Source organism: Amblyomma americanum, chromosome 1 (genome assembly GCF_052857255.1).
Source record: "Amblyomma americanum isolate KBUSLIRL-KWMA chromosome 1, ASM5285725v1, whole genome shotgun sequence".
Taxonomy (NCBI): Eukaryota; Metazoa; Arthropoda; class Arachnida; order Ixodida; family Ixodidae; genus Amblyomma; species Amblyomma americanum.
Window position 1 is genome coordinate 302,885,791 of NC_135497.1, and position 21,911 is coordinate 302,907,701.

The 21,911-nt window shown below is 45.4% G+C and overlaps 1 protein-coding gene across 1 annotated transcript in view; it reads left to right on the top strand.

Annotated features, from left to right (window-relative positions):
- Positions 1–21,911, top strand: part of LOC144115305 (tachykinin-like peptides receptor 99D) — a 98,478-nt gene that overhangs the window by 65,806 nt on the left and 10,761 nt on the right. The window contains exon 3 of the mRNA XM_077649641.1: positions 11,755–11,855. Within this exon, the coding sequence (XP_077505767.1) occupies positions 11,755–11,855 (101 nt within the window). The remainder of the gene's footprint in view (positions 1–11,754; positions 11,856–21,911) is intronic.

The window sequence follows — 21,911 nt, forward strand, 5'->3', positions numbered from 1 at the left end:
ACTGTTGACGTTACCGCAGTACTGGGAGCCCACGCGCCGTCAGTGCGCGTGCGCAGATCGCCTTGACGGGGCCTTGTGGCGCTATGTACTCGGCTGCTGCGCGTACGATTGTCGTGTTGCGACCAATCAGCGCTCGCGTACTGGCGGTGGGCGGGCTCCCGGTACTCTATTGACTGCAACGGTAACTCGGTACATGGTATGCTAAACGTGTCTTTTCTTTGAATATGAGAGAACAGTACTCCTGTGAAGGGTTTACAGACTGGTTTGAACTTAGTACTTGGGTTGCTTTGCTTACAACAGGTTTCCTTGGAAAGCAATTTCCTCGTGAGGCAGTATTTTTCGGTTCTCCCGCAGATATAAAAGAGGTTATCATGTGCCGATTCGCATTTTTGCCTCTCTCTAGCAGTGTCAGCAGCCGCCTCTAACGTCGGGTCTAATGGCTAGTTGACAATATCAGTCGTCCGCGAAGGTACCAAGGGAGGTGACGCTTGATGAAAAAAAAAAAGGAAAGAGAAGGATTCTGGAAAGAAATCGTTACAAAACTCACGTTAAAGTTAAAATAGTATTAAAACAACTCCATCGTTCACAGTGAAAATTGATTCTGGGTGCTCTTTCTGGCCATGATGGTGTTTGTCCGGCACCAAAGTAACCATTCATTGCCAAGCAAATTCGCTTTAAAAACTTTTCTCCATTGAATTTCAGACTGGTGACTACATCTTCGAGAAGTACTGCATAATCTCCGCTCTGCAGTGAAAGGCGATGTTGCCTAACCTCAGGGATCCGCACACAAAATATCTGTGTGACGACTCGAAGTACAGCAGTTTGCTTGCTACTGACGCAAATGTGTGACAGAGCTTATGAAGCAAACAAAGACGAGCTGACATACGCAGAGAAGTGAGCGTACGTAAGTAAGGTTGTGATTTTGGCACCGAGACGATGGTGTGGCAAGTGTAGTCAGAAGGGCTGAATCTGGTGGCAGGGTTCTCGTCTGAATCTGTGGTATTTAGCAGATTAGTCGGTAAGAATCCCAAACAGAGCTCACTCATTCGATCTACGGTTAGCAAAACGTCCTGAAGCAAAGTGATTTATAAAGAACGGGGCTCTTTGATGATGCTGCGGCAAAGACAGGCGGAAATGCTATTTACAGGGGTAGTTATGGGGTTAAAATGGTTATAGAAGGTTAGATTGCACGAAGCCTGAACGCCTAGCCACTGACAAGAGGCGACGAAGGAAATTGCACACGCATTCGTAATGGATTTTCTACACAAATGCTGTACTTGAGTAAGGTCATTCTATAGGGCAACCGCATTGCATTGGCTAGTTATACCGTGGTATATTACGCAATTATCGACGACAAAGGTTCAGAGTTTAGAAGGGCGGGTTTAGGGTGACTAAGTAGGTGACTAAGGTGACACACACACACACACACACACACACACACACACACACACACACACACACACACACACACACACACACACACACACACACACACACACACACACACACACACACACACACACACACACACACACACACACACACACACACACACACACACACACACACACACACACACACACACACACACACACACACACACACACACACACACACACACACACACACACACACACACACACACACACACACACACACACACACACACACACACACACACACACACACACACACACACACACACACACACACACACACACACACACACACACACACACACACACACACACACACACACACACACACACACACACACACACACACACACACACACACACACACACACACACACACACACACACACACACACACACACACACACACACACACACACACACACACACACACACACACACACACACACACACACACACACACACACAAGCGCACAAATTAAACAGATTTTTACCTTAGCGGAGTTTGTGCGTGTGCGTGTGCGTGTGTGTGTGCGCACACGCGCGCACGCGCACACGCATAAACTCCGCGAAGGTAAAAATCTGTTTAATTTGCAAATTCAAGCGTCGTGCAGAGGTGTGAACGCAAGGAAGACAAGAAATTGTAAAAACCCATTACCACAAAAAAAATCGCATCCCACAAAACAGCTTTCGCCACTTTTCCGCGCAGCAGCGGTCAAACTTTCTTACAAGAGTGCGTTTCCTTGCGGGAGGAGCGTTCTTGTAGGCATGCCCTTCTTGAGCTCCCAGTGAAGGCAGGGAGCCTTCGCGTCTGCCACGCGCCTGCCACGCGCCAGGCGGACGAAAAGGCGGGCAGTGCATCTGCTCGTTGAATTGGGAATGAAAAGGCAGCGCAACTTTCTACTCACGTGGCGTCGCAACACGCGTTTCTGCGGCGCATAGACCTCCAATGAATGGATGTCAGCGCCGCATGCGCGTCACCCGCGGCGGACGAAAATCCTCCCTTGCATTTGCTCCTGGAGTTGTGACAGCCGAACTGCGGAAGGAGTGAGGTAAGAGAGAGACAGATAGAATAAAGAGCCGTTGATGTGATTTCAGATCCTGCATCGCAACGGCTAGCCTGCTGGATACTGTAGCGAGCGCTCGGAGTCGGAGGGAAAGCGAAATAATAGTACTACGGTCGCTGCGGAAGCGAGCGAGAGAAGATAACAGCGTAAAAAGGCAAAAAAAGCGAGACAGGTGCTTTTTTGTATAAAAAAAAACTTTTCCACATGAAACTAAAAAAAAGACACGTAAAACCCGGCGTGTCAACACACAGACGCACATAAATAACTGCGTTCGAACAGCTTTTTCTTTAAGTGTAATTTCACGCAAAATATATGTTACCTCTTAATTATCTTTTTAAAGAGGAGATTGACGAATGTATCAGGCAGGGTACATAGTGAATTCTAACAAAGCGGTGATAATGGGCGTAGCAGCGATGGATAGCATGTCGAGACTGATGGGTTCGCGAGGCCATCAGGCGGCTAAACACGACATTTCGAAAGCGGTACAGCGGTATGCTAGCCATTATGCGTCGAGGAAGGAGAGTCGGAAGAAGCATGCGCTGTGAAGTTCAAGTAACTCTGGAGAAGTAGAGGCTGTCTCGACGACTTCCGCGCTTTATTCATCATGCTGTGTGGACGGGGACGCATCGCACTCAAAAGAGCCTGCCGTGAGCAGGATGAGTGCGCCTGGCAACAGCGGAAACTTCCGTAACAGGAGTGTCTAATCGCATCTGGTTGGAGGACGCGGCGGCCTCGTTGGAGTTCGTCCCCAGTGCAACCTTTTCTAGGTAACTGGGATGCATTTGTTTAGTTGCCGGTTTGGCGTAATATCTTCACTCGCCCGCTGCTGAACTTGGCTTTGGTGCTGGCCATTTTCAGAAATGTCAGAGTGAAATGTCTTTGCTGCTTCTTTCGACACCGTTATCTCTTTGCTTTACGGTTCTGGCCGTTTATGTCCTTGCCTGATTACTTCCCCACTCCCCCTTGGACTTCTAGTGCACTATCTCAAAGTGAAAACTTTTTTAACCTTGGTTTTTAAATTTTTACGTGCTCTTTTTCTCCAGAAAAGAAAAAAAATGTCATCGCTGTTTTATTTTCCCCCGAGGACGACGAAGTGGTAGACGAAAGTTTCCGCTATTGGTGCGGAACGTGAGTGGAACTGCTCCCATGTACCCTTCTCTCGTAGCAGCATGAGCTCAGTGTGTGCTGTCGGTGAAAATCGATCAAACGGAACAAGGAAACACGAACCAAAGTGGTTGCGATGAACGACGTGTTAGATGGGTTTTATCTTCAAACATTTTGCTGTGATGCCTAGCGCGTCAAACAATATATTTCACTCCAAGGAAACACGCTATTTGAGCCTGTTTTTGGGCCCGTTTATTGGACATGAGGGATCACTCTGGTGGCTATTGTTGGAACGGTCGCAACTGAAGGTAGAGACGCGATGGAGTCCAACATAGCTCTGCACCTTTTTCTCGTGTCCTCCGTAGAAGTTCTGTGCTGCCAAAGCCCATTGTGATAGTTTGCCTGAAATATAACCCGAGGCAGCACTCTCATATTAGGTTATATCTGACCTGGCCTTACATAAGGTGAGCACTACGGCGAGGCCACTCCGGCGGTGAAAACTTCACCAAATTGGCTAGGCTTGCCGTCTATTATGTTAATCGTGCTACGAATGAAATGCTAAAACGGTTTTTGCGCAATGAATTCATGTAAATTCATTGTTATTTCACTTTTCTATTGGCAGCATTAAGACTTACCGAGAAAGTTGCGGCTCATCGAAAATGAAATCGAAGGAGCAGAAAGGCGTGTCACATGCATCGCTGTTGCTATCTCAGGTCTAACTCTTTCTGCTCAGTTTCTGCAGAGAGTCTTGACTTTTATGTGGTTTCTACTCGTTGCGAATCCCAACGTTCAGCGGAATCACGTCTGGCGAAAGAGAATCATACAGATTAGGAAAAACTGTACACTCGCCAAAAGTTGAATAAAAAAATTGATGCTTTGGCGTCTTGATCCTTTGGATGCCTTGATCACAATGAGATGAAATAACGGGCTGGTGCGCAATGTGGGGTAGATATTTCAGAAGGAGCGGATGTATAGCTTTTAGAGGTTGCCTCGTGTCTGGTTCATCGCATGTGGTGTCTACTGAACGCAGAGCAATTCTATGATCACCCGATAAGCATCTATGAGCACATAGAATTAACCGTACACGAGGTAACCTCTCAAAGATATACATCCGCTCCTGCAGAAAAATCTACACCACACACTGCACGCAGACCCGTTATTTCATCTCATTGTGATCAAGGTAATCGTTTGGGCGTCTAAACGTAAATGTTTTTTTTTCTTCAACTTTTGGCGAGTGTACGTGTTTCGCTATGCTAAACGTGGGAAGGAAAATATAGCTTTAGCTTTAGATTAACTTCGTGGATAGAAAGCGGCGCAAATTGAAACAGCCTCTTCTCTGACCCCTCTGGCAACCCCATTCCTGCGGCTTCGTGCAAGCCGAAAGTTTATTTCTCGGTCAAAGTCCCTCGTTCTTGCTTTCTAATTATCAAATACCAGCCGGTATACTTCACGAGAACACGCCACACTTAACCGCCGTAAAAAGGACGGTATTCGCGTCGTGCAATGTAGAATAAAATCCGCATTTCGCTCTTGACTTAACTGTAAGCATTTGAAGGTGGTCACTGAATCGCCAAGCCGTGACACTTTCCCCAGTTGCATCTTAATTGCAGAGAAGGTTAACTGCGGTGTACGCACTCGCATTTGTCAGTCGTTTGAACTTCTTGAAACGCGGCCGCATTATAGCCGCCCACAGTCTAGGCAGTGAGGCCGAACGACTCCTGCCCGGCTGAGAGCGTTTGTACTCGAGCATATCCTTTCCCCAGAATGTCCTTTCCACGGTAACCTGTTTGATTTTTCCAATTTCGTACCGACGGCTCGCAAATTGAACAGTTTGCCGTCCCGAAGTTGTTTCTGTTATTAACAGAGATACGATTTTCCACGCTTTGACTAATAGGTTTTGTGTGACTGTGCTTTTGTTTATATGTTCTGTTTTGGATTCCTCTTTCCGATTGGGGCCCCCCTCCCATGCTGAAAACTGGATGCAGGTATCTAATAAGTAAATAAATAAATAAATACGGCTAAATTCAATAAGACGTTCTATCTGCCTGACACAGAAAGGGGGATAGAGAAACGGGTGCATATCACAAGGCTCCACCACCGTGGAAAGAAAGAGAGCGACTCATAGACCAGGCCAAGTCACTGGTTCAAGTCGATGATTTGGGCTGCAGTTCAGCGCGGTGTGATGGCTATAGACCCAGCGCTTGGCGACGTCGACCGCCAATAGGCAGTAGAAGGTAGCGAGTCACTAGAGTCTCCAGTGTCTCCTCTTCCAGGAATAGGTAGTGCGGTGACTTAGTCTTGCGTGTAGAGGTCCACTATAAGTTATAGGCGCTTTCCGCCGCCGTGACACCTCTTTCTCTTAATCGCTGGTACGAGCTTTGCGCAACCTCAACCGAAGGGTTGGCTAGGGCCCTAGGCTGTATGACCACGCACCCATCCACGTGCGCGTGTAGGTATAAATGTAAACTCTTTTTACGGCGCCCTAGCGGTTTCGCCCCAAGGAAGCCTCTACACTGTTCGATACTGTTCGACACTGTCGGTGCGTGAGCAGACGCAGGCGTGAGCACTTAAGGTGCTTCCTCTACAGTGGTGTGTCGGGGAGACCAGGGGGCTCGGTGTTAAAGCGTTCTTAACGTGACCGCATAACCCGCGTCGGCCAAATTGGGGGATCGATAAAAAAGAAGCCAAAAATGGAACGACAAACGTAATGCTGGTTTCCTAACGACGGAGTGGCGTGTTGCGTGAAGCTATCTGCCAGGCGCCGTTTCGGGTCAGATTAACGGACGGAAGCAGGGCGTATACAGACACCGGTCCCACTGCAGCCGTGAAGGCACATGGCGCAACGCCTTCTTGGCATGCTACCCCCGAGAGATGCAATTGAGGCATCGAAAGAAGCTGCTTAGTCACTTTTTTCGCGGGAATTACTGTCCGTAGGTTTTATTACTCGTCTTCAACCATGTAAACCGCGTCGCAGATAACAAGGCAAAGTAAGCGACCGTACTAAGGCAACCAAAGAAGAATTTGCAAGATTGAGCTTTCTAACAGTCAGGCTAATTTAAAAACAGAAAATTTTGGCCTTTCTACAAGCATGTGCGGTCCAGCGCTCAGTGAGTTGATGGTTTACTGCTGAGCGCTTGCCTCATGAGTTATAATGGAAACAGACAACAATATTGCACACAGTTCATCTGATACAGCTAAGACTCCACAAGTATCTGCCAAGTAGGAGGCGCAGCAAAAGAAGTCGTTCGAGTGCATTGTTTTTCTTTTGTCTTCCTTATTTATAAGCACAATTAGTGGACTGTTGCAGAAAAAAAATTCAGCCACACCTAACGTAAGATAGCTATAACTGAATTACTCATCGACGTAACCGAGAGTTAGCCATGTATGTACTCCCTTCGTCTCGCAAAAACTAGCTTCAGATCTCTACGCCGAGAATTCACACAAAGCTGACAGCTACCCGTACTCATTATGAGGTCAGCGTAATATATGAAACATTTCGTTCACCGCCACTCAAGCCTGTTTGAGCTTTCGCATCTGAAAACGACAGGAGACATGTGTATTCTCTCTGCGTTGCGACTTGAGTGTGTTTTCGCAAAGTGACCGGCATCTCGTAAACCATTTACTTTTCGTTTAGTAGGCAGGCTTTTAAGGCAGGGCTCAGTCATAACGCCATGAAAAGCGCTTCCCTGTTTTAAAGCACGCATCCGACGGCCTTTCGAACAGTGGTGTTTGCCCAGTTCAACACTCACGTCATACGCTCTTGAAAGCCGGACGTGCGGTTTAACCAGTTTCTAATGGAAGCCTGCCAGAAGTCTGTACCAGCACATGTATGGATGTAGCTGCAAAGTAACGAGGAATTGACCTAATGGCTTGGCGGCAGTCCGGCGCACTGCTGCGGTCCTCATTATGTATACCTGTGCTTAGAGGCGTCCTGCATAGCGTGATTCTTCCAGTAATTCAAGGAATTCATTATCAGCGCAACGCTGGAAGTGAGACTGAAGGGCACACGTCGGAGAAGTCTTTCTTTAGTTGCACATATGCGTCAGAGTGGCCTATCGCAACAATGTGAACACAGTGCAAAAGAGAAAGGGACATCTTTAGTTTAATGACTCAGGTCCGAGCCGCAGTTTTAGTACGCGGTGGTGAACCCTTTGGTCATTGGTGTCATTTGCTTTGCAGAAGCGTTTGGTAGCTTCGGTGGCAGCAGGCATGCCATGCGTGCCTCAAATTGTCACTGTAGAAGTCTGTGAAGACGGGTTGGCAAAGCGGTGAAACTCTACCAGTAGTAATCTATGTCGGTTGATCATCAGGCTGTGGGGAGCAAGTCGGTTGTTATAAGAACCCTAGGACAGGTGCGGTATGAACGCTATGGTTTGATGTGTTTATTTATATACACTGAGTCAGAAGAAAAACAAGGAAACGATAATAAAGTAGACACATACAATAAGCAAAACTCAGTTAACAGTGGGATGAAAACGAAGAAATGTAAAATGTAAAAACTGATTGTTCCAAAACGCAAAATCTGGAAACGCCTAGAAGAAAATATAGCAAGTTATCTGCCGTTAAAAACGCTAGTAACGCTGCGTGAAAAGGCGACGAATTGATATGGCTTACCATACTTGATAGTAATGCGTGAAATTTATTTAATGTCAAAATTCTGGGCAAGTTCTCATCGCGGCAAGGCGAGCAATGCGGTGCAGGGTAGGTGCGATCAGTGGTGAATGGGTGGACACTCCAGTATAAAGTATGAAAAAATGACAGTCACTCAAGCTTTCTACGTGTGGTATGTGCTACAATGCGGATTACCTTTGATGACTCAAGGCGACAGATGAATATGGCTGCTTTATTAGTCTTTTGTAAGTATCGCTAGGTAGTGCCACACAGTGGCCGTGTATACTCAGGAGATTACGTGACCAGCGCGTTGTAAACGTGGTGCCTTGTATCAGCCTCTGTCGTCATGCAGTTCAAGTGCGTGGCTGGGAGGAGCTTCACATTTCATACGCGTGTATTAAACTTTTTCGCCTTCAGAAAGTTGAGTTGTTTTAGAGTATTGTTTTCAGGTCTTAGGTACAATCCGCGGCTCAATAAACATATAAAAAATGCGCGTTTCGTGGTCTCTTTTTCAGATACCGACCGTATGTCAGGCTCCGTTGTCAAAATTCTAGGCAAGAATACTAATAGCACTGCTTTCAAGTCACTGCAGGCACGCCTGCGAATATCCATTGCGAAGGCTAGCCCTTGCATTTTACAAGCTGCGCACGGTCAGTACAAATGGAACTTTGCTCAGGCCCCATTTCAAAGTTGAGCGCTGCCGGAGCCCTTTCACCCAGACAGCGCCTTCGTATTGGACACATTGTCGACTGTTTCCACGCCATCATATTGTTTTTGTTTTTCTTATCGCAATATCTCCCAAAAAGAGAGCTACGAAACAGAACCGATTTTCTCCAGCGAACCGTTTTGTAACCGATCCATTTTTCACGCTCCATTTTTCATCACTTCCATATGCTAGGAGTGGCTGGGCCATCTATTACGAGGCGTGCTTAGAAGCATTCCCCTATAGTTGTTTTTTTGGAAACGACAACAGACGCAAACAGCATGACAACCCTTGTTCATAGTGCACAATGGCAGCTATCATCCCAAATATTTTGCCACTCTCCCTGTCAATGGGCATGCATATTCGCCTGCAATGCACGGAAGCCTCCATGCCACGCCGGCAAAAATGCAGCAACAGAGGTGACTGGCTCCATTATAGTGCTCATGGCGTTATTTCCAAATACTGTGTTTACCGCGTAGAGAATTTTTCATTGCCTCGAAGAAATAAAAGTCTAAAACATAAATAGTATAATGGCTGCGGTATACGACAGTCCAGCCTAGACTGTTGCACAGCTTTCAAAGTCGTTTGGGACTTAGTAACACTGCGTTACAAAAGAAATGTTTCAGGGATACTATGTCTGCGAAATTCCTTCGGTTTTCTTGGTGCTCATTTCATGATGAGACCTTCGCAGAACCGAACGCAAACATGTGATGCTGTCAGTAACGCTACACTGTCTTTTGTGAAGTTGGCTTTGAAAAATTACGGTTTATGGGTGTTTAACGTCCCAAAGCGACTCAGGCTATGACGGATGCTTTGAAAAATTACGTGGCTTCAGTAAGAAACCAAGCTGCCTACCGTTAACCGTTTTACCTTTACCGAAGTACTGGGAGCCCGCCCAGCGCCAGTACGTACGCTCTGATTGGTCGCGATGCGGCAGGCGCACGCGCAGCTGTCAAGTACGTGGCGCCATCTGGCGCCTTCGAGGCGATCTGCGCATGCGCACTGACAGCGCATGGGCTCTCAGTACTGCGGTAACGACAATGGTAACATGGTATACGGCACGCCAAAGGTGTCCACGTGTGGACCTTTCGGCAGTTGAAGGTACATTTCTCGTGTATACGGATATTGACAAAACGATTGCGAACAGATTTTTTTTTTGCCATTTCATATACATGTACGCACGTGCCTGTACATATGCAAGCACCCCGTATGGCTGTACGAAATATGTATTTCGTACGTACGAACTTGTAAGTCAGTCCTTGCCTGCGTGCATTTTTATGCCTGATATTTCTTGAATGTACCGAGTACTTATGGTCCACGGAAAGCTGGTAGCTTACCCAATACCCGGCCTGCTCAATGTCCTTGTCCGCCAGCGCTGCGATTCCATGGTGCTCGACAACCGCCAACTTGCCCCGCAGCATACCCTGCAATCAACTAATCTGTCACTTGCTTGTTGAGCTTATATCTTAGCCGGTAATACATCGCTATAGGCTCGAAGAGAACAAAAGGTTGTTATTCAGGAGCATATTTCTCTCCTACATTTTGCAAGCCCGGCAGGCGGAAATGCCAGGGAAGTGTAGGAGATGTTTTTCTTATCGCGTTCCGGCAAACGAGTAGGAAACGCTGATCCACAGAGGAAAACACCCAGTAGGACTTCGTGCATAAAACTCGGAAGAAGATTGTCTAGCATATGCATGTCGGCTTGAGATATAACCGAGTGCACTTGCTCTGGGTGTTGTCGATGTTTCATTAAGCCCCTTGTTCTCTCAGAATTAATTTATATTTTACTATGTTTCAGCTAAGAACGGACGCAGCTTCTCGCAGTGATAGTTAGCCGTAGCACCAATCTTTACTGGTACTGCGAAAAAAAAGGAATCGTATCGTTGCTACGTTGCACAATTGAATTCTCCTTGTCACGAAAAATAAAAGAAAATGCACGCCAGGGAGCGATACATCGATCCACCGTGTGGCCTGTTCTTTGTTTCTTGTGGACGGCCGCTCTTTGTTTAATCTTGTGTTTTGCCTTAAAGCCTGAACACAAACTCGGTGTCGCAGAAGTATCTAACACATGCAAGTATTTCACAGTTCATAAATAGCCTGTGGTCTTTAGCGGCCAAATATTAAAAATGTTAATAAAATGATATATTAAAATATTAAATAGGGGCTAGAAAATTTACATTGTGCATGATTTATCAACCACTTATTTCTCATGAAAGTCGCTGTGTACGGTGAATACATGCAGCGGACTATGAGGAAATTTTATGCTGATATTTCGTAAGCGGCGAGACGCAGTTTTCATTGCACAAGTGCCTGCAACGATTGCGAAAATATATTCTTGTCTTACAACCTTGGCACATCTGGACGATGAGTGGTTTGATACAAACTGCACTGAATGGTACACTGTTTTGCTACTTAGCCTACATCTAGGACCATTTAGAAAGGAAAAAGGAAGAGCAGGAGGCTAACCAGGCCTAATGCCCGGTAGGTTAGCCTACAAATGGGAAGGCCGAAGAAGCAGTGAGATAGACATTGGCCCGTCGTGTCGCCTGGCGCCCAGTCAAAATTTTTAAGAGCTGCTCCCCCCCCTCCCCCCCGGGGGGGGGGGGCTTCCGAAAGAAATGCAAAGCATACGTTGGCTTTATACCAATTCAGTATAGCTGAATTTATAGCGGAAACATTGTGCTTCGTGCGGTATTGCCGGGATATTCCCCGGGTGGCATTAAAGGTTGGGTACATTATACCAAATATATTGAAAAGCATCTTGATAAAATTACGCGCAACGAGGTGGCTACAGCTACGAGTTCCTGACGATCCTGTTTTTCATTTTCTGCAGGTGACAAAGATGATGTTCATCGTGGTAGCCATCTTCGCCTTGTGCTGGTTGCCCTACCAGACGTACAACATCCTCACTGAGATCTACCCAGCGATCAACTCGTAAGTACGCCGCCTAAAAACGTATCTGGACCTGTATTCGTTGCTTATTGCCTTATGAGTTTCGTGCACTATTTTAGAGTGTAATTGTGGGGCTCTCTTTATTTTACAGTGAAAAATGTGTGAGGGACTTTCTCCGTGGGAAATGGTGCCCGCATTGATGCGGCAAAGCTTTCGCTGCTGCTTATTCGCTACAAGAAAGGAGGGGACAAGTATATCGATGTTTTGCTTGTCTTTCGACTACGAGGGATCCCTGTGTCGCTAACTGAGCACCAGTGTGCCCGGCTCTTTGCATAACGACGAAATCCTCCCAAATGCTGACAGGCTCTTCAGTATTTTGGGGCCCCGGCCCAACAAAGTGTTCCTTTCATCTGGCCACCATCGAGAAGCAGAGGATTAAGTGCCGTCAAGGGTGTTTACTCGGTCACAGGCCATACTTGTGGACAGTGACAGCCACTGGCACTAAGCACGCACCGATGCATTACCCTTTGCAAAAACTGCGAGGATCCTTGGACGCAAACATGTTATGCGAACGAGAGCACTACTACGTGTTCGCTATAAAGTGAAGCTTTATACAACAAGGCCTTAAGAAACCGTCTTAATAAAGCTTAGCGCTGCTGTAAGGTGCATATGACGGCACAAGCTGAAATGGAGAACACGTAGGTAGTTAAAGAAAATTCTTGCCACTGACCTACATGAACGTAGCTGCAGCACAGTTGATAACGAACTCATCTAGCTAAATACCACGGTGAGCAAACAGGTGTGGAAAGTGGACCTTCATGTAAGAAGTTTGCAAAATTAAGACGTAATCAAGTGAATTAAACTAGTGCTAGTAAAAACTTCTGGACACCAATTTCATAATTCCCTTAACGTACTGCTTTACAGCAGTAAAACCATTGTAGTTCACTAGCTGTAGTAATTTGATGCTGAGTGAAAGAGCCTGGGATCAGTGCGCGTAATGGCAGAGGTATTTTAAATAAATAGCTTGCAATAAAAAACTCAAATGTTCACTATGCTGAAAGACATGCACGTTGGTGCTAGTATACGCTCTATGGGCTTCCCAACTATATGTCCCATTTGTGTTCTTTGGCATCGCGAATGTGCATATCAATGTAAAATAAAAAGACTGGCCGGAACCCAGGCCAACCACGCCGGCGGTTTTCGCGTTATGATACGCATTCCACGTACTATATGCGTTTTTTTTCGCATTTTCCCCCTCGTCTTTGTACATTCCTCTTTGTCGGAAGCAGGAGACCCTAAACATAACAGAGCTATTCTTTACCAAAGGGCCTTTCTTCACGAGATATCTATCGGTAAGCTAATGTTCCTCTTATGCCGTAGGGCTTTGCGCAGGCATTGTGTAGAAAAGACGCATGGGTTTTAGGCCGCGTTGCGAGAGATAATAGGAAGATGTAAAACTCAGAACGCTGGCTCCCTCTGTGAGCGTTTCGCAGTACAATATTAGTGCCCAACCTCGCAGCGAGGCCTGCTTGTAAGATTCGTTTGCTTGACGCACGAATAGCGCATGACATTTATTCTCAGTCAGTGGCCGAGCGTGGCTTACGTGTAGTACGCGAATGGGTATCTTCCGGCCTGCTACCTCAGCGGAAATTTCGGGAAGCACAATAAACATGCGTGGAGTATAATTCTGTTCATTTTTGTTTTCTGTGAACACAGAGGAAACGGCTGTAAAAAAATTCGTATTCCCTGTCTTGAAGAAGAAACAGTAGAAAAGACTAGCGATCATGCCCCCAAAAATTGCAAGCGCGCTGCTTCGAAAAGAAAGGCGCTGCAGGCGTTTGCCTTTGGGTTGTGCGACCAGTTTGTTTATAGCACTTCTTATTTTTCCTGCCGAAGAAAAAGTTTTCAAGCTTCACCCTGTAGTCCTCTGAACTTTCTTTGACCTCTATTATCCACCCTTTGTGCGGTTCCAGAGCTAATAATGAGTTCTGTGGGCTTATATCAATCTTTGTAAACATTCAAGCTTTCCATCCTTGTAGCAGTATGCTGATCTCTACTGCTGAGAAGAAAAAGCCCCGCTTTAGCGAAGCTCTTATTTAGCTATAGCTTACTAACAAAGCCTTTTCTACGGCTTAGTGGCCAAACAGTCGTAGTCCCCGTGGAAATCTTTCTATGGATTAATGGCCTCAATCTTTTTCAAGCATTCTCCTCGGGGAAGAGTGGAACTCGATGCTAATGAACCTTTCCTGCTCTATCCTCGGATTCCCCATTACATTAAGATTTCATTCAACCCACTACGTCACGCATACCAGGCAGAGGTTTCTGCTGCATAGAAGACAACAAAGACAACAGACAACTAAGAACATGTTTTTACGGCGCTTTCACTTTTGGAGGTTATGATTTGGAGCGCTGGCTGCCTGGGTACCTTATGCCTGGAAAAATTAATGTGCTGCACATCGAGCATAAGCACAAAAAATGTACGAAATGTAATTGTTTTCTCGAAACAAAACTGCAGGCGAGAAAATGAAGAAAATTCACAGCATCCAGGAAGGCATCTTCGCGTTAAATTCAATTGTCTCGTGCTCCGCATATGATTCAGTCGCTGCACTATAAGCTTGATAAATACTGTCTGACATTTATGAACTGATGGTCATTATTAATCAGCACTGACTGGTATACGCAATTTATAGTCTAAGTTATTATTCAGTGCCATATATATTACCGCACTATTTCGACGTTGCTCAGTCTAAAGTGCGCAATTACATTTTCACGTCAATATCAGTGTGCTTATGATTCATATTTGGTTATTTTGTATTTTATGATTGCTTGCATAATTTATTTCCCAGTTCTAGATAGTTAATTTAATTACCTGATACCGTGGCTTTTTTTCGTATCTTTTATTGGGGTCGGTTTGAATGCAAGTAAGTGAAAACACCTTCGTTTAATTGTATTTCAGGGACTACAAGCAGTCTTTCTTTATTGTGTGCAAAACATTTAAATTATCGCGTTTGTATGTTCATGAACGGGTGGCTGCAAACGGCATATTATATGGTCTTACAAAGAGATCTTTGAAAGCTTGTAGCGGTACTAGTCAAGGACTTGATTAAAAATTATTCCAATAAGAGTCATGTTGACCTAAAAGTCTTGATAATGACAATGTGGCCCCTAAGCCACTGGCTAACAGTAAAGAATATAGAACTCGTCGAGTTGTGTTGTTGGTTCGAATACTTTGGTAGGACACAGCTTACGCGATTTTCTGCTTGAAGATAGTTAGCTCTAAAACTGGAGGAGAAATATGTCGGCAACACATTTGTGGCCTTTGCGCGCTAAATAACTAGCAGATATATATATATATATATATATATATATATATATATATATATATATATATATATATATATATATATATATATATATATATATATATATATATATATATATATATCCAATAGCCAACTGTGCAAAGATAGTGAGCAAGCCGTGAGTGTCAGGAGCTGTGCTACTGATGACGGATACTGATAAACCGCTCTCTGCACTGAGAACTCCCAGAGTTTATGTAAATAATTGGAAAGAGAATGGAGTTTGGGTAGCTTAGTCCTTTAACTCCCAGTGTCGCGAATTCATCACATACTGATTGAATGCTGTATGCTCATTACCACATGAAGCTTGTGTTCAAATATTTATGTCAAAATGCTCTCAGTAGCTGGCACTCTCTGATAAAAAATATTAAGCACTATCGCGAGCAAAGCGTGTGGAGATAAAAGAGGCATGAACGTAGACTTGTAGGCAGCGTTCAACAACGTCTCTCATTTTGTAAGAACTGTAGTGGGAGGAGTAGGAATAAATGTATTGCACAAAAAATAGCTTACTTTTCACTCATCATTTACCGCTTGTTTTTGGCGAATATACCTTGTTTGATTTCCGGCATGTCTCGAATTATTCGCGAGGTAGGCATTTGCGCCACATAGTACCTTTCCGATAAATACAATGAAACGTATAACGCTGAAGTTTTGTCGGCTTTTTCTTGACATATAATGTGCACAACAAGCTGTTACAAGCGCAGTAGTCTAAAAGATGCGTGTTTTCTCTGAGAATATGGTGACAGCTTCAGCACATAGCAATAGGTTAAAATAGAGACAAGAGGGGAGAAGGCTCTATTTGCTGAAGAAATAACGCACTCTTACGAAGAAAAGACCTTTTTGAACACAATACACACCCCGCTCTCACCTCCCCCCGTCGCAATCTTCCTTTTCCCTTGCCCCGTTCCGGCCTTTCGTCTTCGTGTGAATGGGCCTACACGACCTTCGCCAAGGATGATGTCGGTTACCCAGACGAAAACTAGACCTTTAGTCGAAGCTTCGGTGATGTGAATGAGGCTTCTCCACTCGCTCCTTGTGTTTAAGCTTGTGCTTCAAAGAACATCTTCCTCGCTCTCTTCGACCGTGAGCTGGCGCGTGAGCGGCCATGACAGTGATGGCCAAGAGTTGGCAGTGAGTAGCCATGACAGTGACAATCGCTGACGTTTGCCTTTGAGGTACTTGTTTTGGTGGTGCGCGTACGACATGGCCATTGAAGTGTCAGTGTCTTAATTGCTTAAACGTTGTTGTTTTGTGGTGTTTAACGTCCCAAAGGGACTCAGGCTATGAGGGACGCAAATTACTTAAATTTTCTGAAGTGTCACTTCACCTGTGTAGTGACCAAAACTTCAACGTTGCAGCGTGAATATTGCTAGAATGGCAGGTGCAGCGCAACTTATCAATACTCTGTTACCGAGAAAGTGGACATCGCGATCGTTTATGTGAGCGCGCAAATGGACACGGAGCTGTCGTCCAGACTGTAGGCGCTGTCCAATATCCTGGCCGTTGTGTGCCGACTCGTCGCACATTTATATCGGTATTTAATCGACTTAGGACCACTGGATCAATCCTTGTTCAGAAAAGAAAGCGAACAGCCAGTGTAACCAACGATTTTGACATCGATGTCCTGGCGTACGTCGTCTCCATCAGGCCGGAAGCAATTGTCAGGGAAATCGCCAGCGCATATGACGCTAGGCCGGCTTCAGTTTGGAGGTCAGTTTCGAGATAGAGCTTCCACCTGTATCATATGGGTCTTCACCAGGAGCTGAGACTAAGTGGCTTTCTAAAATGACGAGTTTTACAACTGGTGTGCGATTCAATGAGCCGAAGATTCGGAATTTCTCCACAGAGCGCCTTGGACTGTCTACGCCCAATTTTGCAGGGAATCTAATGTCAGTTTGCACATGCCCATCAGTGGTGCGACTAGAATCCGCACTGGCTACGAGCATAAGCGCCAGGAAAGATTGGCAGTAAATGTTTGGTGTGGCATTTATAAAGACCGTATTGTTGGTGCTTACTTTATACCGACGGAATCCTTACTGGAAAGAAATACACAGGAGTAGACACTTAAGTTAGTTGATCTGGATTCATCTTAAGAAACAGCGCAAAGGACGGGACATGCGCTCACCCTGTTGTCTTTCTTGCCTGCCCTTTGCGCTGTTTTTCAAGATGAAGGGCACAGGCTGCGTTCTAAAAGGGCGTGGGATCTGAATTTGCCTCAGTGTTGCAACAGGTTGCGTTGAAAAAAAAAGGCCGCCATTGTCTGGATGACGTTGAAGTAGGTAGCGTTAGATTTATTGGCCATGCGTAAAACGAAAGTCTTTCCGCATGCAGCGGGGCCGGTGAAGAAAACCCTGAGCGGTTTGGAAAAGTAACGTATCTTTTCCGCCTAGCGGAGCGATCGATGCCTAGCGCCATCTACTAGACAAATTACGATGCACGTCTAGGCGTTGTCGAGCTACACTCCCTAAAGATACGTCCCAAACGAAATTTGCTTCGTTTGGGGGGTTAATGTGGGCCTAGAATTCGGCTTGCGGTGCGATATGGTAACGCTTCAATTAGTAATTCAATACAATGTCTACCTATTATTTAACTGTGGTTTTATTTCTATACCACAACCGATAGGGTTTTATTTGCCTACCAAATTCGGTTCACAACTGTCTCCGGATGAGTGCCCCTTGTTGTCGGAGTATATATACCGGAACGAATGCATACGTATATAGCTGTCCCGTAACCGGACAGTTTTCGTACCCTTTATAGGATATTTGTTGGCGAAAGGGATGGGAGGGCACAATCAATTTTAACTGCCGCCTTCTTGGATTAGAGAAGCCCAAACTATGCCGCCATTTCGTCCCCAGATGTCATACTCACATAGTTTCACCTCCCTCTATCTACCATATTAGACCGTGACGTCATCATTAACACGCGACAGGCGGTTGTTTCTACAATGATATTGTAGATAACGCTACAATTCTCAATGCAAAATGTGCTGTTTTCTAGTTGCTGCAACAGATCGCGCCCGACTCTCAGGGTGGTAGCAGACCCCACGAAATCTCGAAACGTGATCAGTAGTTGCTGCCACAGATGGCGCTGTGATCTCAAGGTGGCAGCAGACCCCACGAAATCTAGAAACGTGATGAGTAAGAACTCGCGTTCTTAAAAATGTGGCTCTAGAATGGCGGAGCCCCGACGCATTTTTCTTCATCAGCTCGGCAATTCATGGACTTCTTTCCTTACTAATGGATTGTTGGGCGTGGCGGAACCACAGCCTAGCCTCCCAAGGTTGCCCGATTTATCACTCTTGGATTTCTTTCTGGGGAGGTGCTAAAAATGGGGATTTCAGGGCGGAACTGGCAAACCTCGAAGATCTGAAGCACTGTGTGAGTCTATCACTTGAATACATTCCCAGAAAGATGGTTTTATCTGCTGTGAACGCCATGAATTACTACCTTATGAGCATTGCAAAGGACGGAAAGCAGTTTGAGCATATCGTCTGAAAATTGTGCTGTCATCATAAATAGTATTTTTTTTTTCGTGGAGTACCATAATGGAGCTGCAGTCAAGTGAAACATTTAAGTCTACTTTTTTTTCATCGATGTTTGTTATATGACTCGAAACAGCTGAATATTTGAGTTCAAGATTTCGTATTCATGATATATACCACTTCTTAAAACAAACCAGACACGTCTGCTCCCGCACATGGGAACAGAATTGAGGCAGCTGGTTGGAAGCAACGTTGCGGTACAATGCATAAAAATTTTAGCTGCTGAGTCATCCGGGTTTATTTTCGCTGTCAAGCCTATACCACGTAGAAGAAATAAACGCTTGACAGAAATTAAACGATGCACATCAAGGAACCGACAACCCTGAACAGAAATCCGCACGCCTTTACAGAAACGTGGCCGTATTTCTTTAACAAAGTTGCATGATGCTAAAGTAACAAAAGAAAAGGTCTGCTTCCAGGGATCGCTGCACAGGCAGAGCGCCAGGCCAGCAGCTGTCAGGGCGTCTTTACCGTGGCAACAAACTCGCCGTTTTCAATAACCATCAAACATCATTAATTAAAAGGTTAATTACTACATATCTGCTGATTTTCCATATAAGTAATACGTTTTTGACAATTGCTGTTGTCTGTTGCTGCTGAGAGTTTCATCCTGTATATTTTTTTTCTTGAAAAGACTATTTTTAAGAATATTTCATTGATAGATAACTTTAATGAAACGAAGGCAAAGGTCGGCCAGAAAGATTGATATCTGGCCTGCCACTCTGCACTGGCGAAGGGGAGGAGGAGAAGGAAGAAGGTAGCGATGGGTGACGATGTAGTGAGAAGAGAGATGAAAGTATGTGCACGCACATTGGATGGCATCACAACCACTAATCGAAGCCCGTGTCAACAACAAAAAAACGTGAAAACGCCCGCATTGCAGAGAGAGAGAGAGAGAGACGTTTAATGCATAGAATGTTTGGGTGGGCCCTCATTCCAGGAGCCCATCGGCTTCTGCCGCCGCTCTTGCCTGGTTTACCAGTGAAAGCTGGTCCTCCGATTGTGAGCTGGACAGCGCCGCCTCCCAGTCCTCACTTGTTGGGTTATTGATTCTTGGTGTAGCGGGGCTGTTCTGGCATGCCCACGCGTTACGGTATAAGTCAGCCACCTCACCGTAGAAGGAACACTGCGGATCGTACGAATTTTGAAACATATAGCTGAATTTGACAATATTTATATAAGTGTGCGATTGGAATTTGTTTAAAATGACCCATTGCTTTCTGTTTGGATTTTTGTGTGGTTCGGCGTATACTTCCCTCATTAATCTCAAATGTCGGAGTAAATTCCTGTAGCTTAATAGTGGTTCAGAATAATTATGTTCCTGCGAATGTTGGGGGACACGGGGTCATAGTGCGCGGGCAGCGGCGTGAGCGCCTGCCTGGGCTGCTTGCCAAATCTGTGGCCAAGCGCCTAGCAGTAATCCCTCCGAGAATGGTCTGCTGTCCAAACGCTTCAAGAACGCAGCCAACGTTTGTGTTTCGCGCGCATATACCGGACAAACCACTAGTACATGCTCCACAGTCTCGGTTGTGCCACAAGTGGACTAGTCCGGAGTGTCGTCCAATTAAATGTAAGTACTTTCGCGTGAAGGCGACGTCTAAACGAAGCCTATGCATCAAGCATGCGTGGGCCGCGGAATTCTACGCTTTAACCAAAACTTCCTACCCGGACCTAGTCTTTTCAGGCGGATGTGGGGAGTGTTTGGCTGGGCCCAATATCTCACCGTCGCACTCTTCATAAAGTCCGAGAGAAGGCAAGTGGTGTCCGGTTTTGAGAAAGGGGCAACTGTACGGACGCCACTTGAATATTTGAAAGCGTTCGCTGAAACACCCCGCTTAATTCTTATGCGTATTCATCAATGCAGGAAAAACGTACACGCACATAGTCGGCCACACTCGACGTAAACCAAGGTCTAAGCGAAAACTGGTGCATTTCTTGCATCATGCAGCTTAGTACGCGAGTTTTTAGTGTACACCTCACTCAGCATCAACTGTAATTAATATCGTGTTGGAAAGAAACGCGAACAACGCGGGGCCTACGTGCAGCGCTGTTCGAAGGTGTTTTCATCCCGCTTTTATCGGAGTACTAATAAAAAATATGTCATCCTAGTCGTCCTAGAATGCATCACGGTCGACTCTAGCATCTTTTTGCTACCACCGAATTAAAAGCGTGATGAAAAGAAATGTGAACAGCGGAGAGCGTAGGCGTTGCGTTGTTCGCGTTTCTTTCCATCACCCCTGTACAGTGCGTTCACAAACGTACGCAAAAAAGAAAAACACGTATGTGTGAGAGGAAAAAAAAGAGGAAATATCTTAAGTGCCTCCTGCAGACATCTTTGCACTAAACAGCCTGCCGTCTTTTCCGGGTTGCCTCTCTATACGAAATTTCGCCATAGCGGTAATTCGTTCTCTCCCTTTGTGTCTCAGCAATGGAGCAGCCTCTGAGTGTGTACAAGAGTTGGAACGGCAGATGCGCTTATATTCTCGAAAATGCAGTTTCGACAATCTCATTTATTTTGTTTGCAGAGTCACTTTTGCAGGCTTAAAAAACTTTGAGTTGCCAAGCCTGAAATTTTTTTAAAATATTTTTTGTACCATCCGCTGGCTTCCGTTTTCGACTTGCCGTATTTGTGAATTTTTGGGCACGATTCCATCAAGCGCAATAAAAGCGTAAATCAAGTATTCTCAATGACAGGCATGCAGAGACAACGAAGGAGGTTCTTTTTTTTTTTGAAGCGATATTTATTGCCTCAGGGCATAAAAACTATGAAGTGAGAGATGGGTAAGATGCTCAAATAAATTAAAAAAGGTGGGCTATGAGCGTGGCGTGGTCGGGCGCGCTGTGGGTTAAAACAAGGTTTTTGGAGGGGGAAAAGTTTTCACAAGACGATCAAGCTAATAGGGTACGGAACAACTACGGCAGTTGGGCCGTGAATTGTGGTTTAGAGGGATAGTGTTGAAAGAAGCGGCTTGAGTTGTCTTTTTCAAAGGTGGTTTGCAGACGAGGATATGTGAAATAATACTGAGACGTAATTGTGAGGGACGATGTTATTAAAAATACTTTTATGAGAAGCTTTTTGTACGTTGTTTTCTGTATATATTTTGGCAAGTAAGAGGGCTACCTTGGGACCCGTGCAATATGCCGAAGGTCGGGATCCTGACGGAGTTAACGTTTTCTTGACGCACGTTGTTGACATGG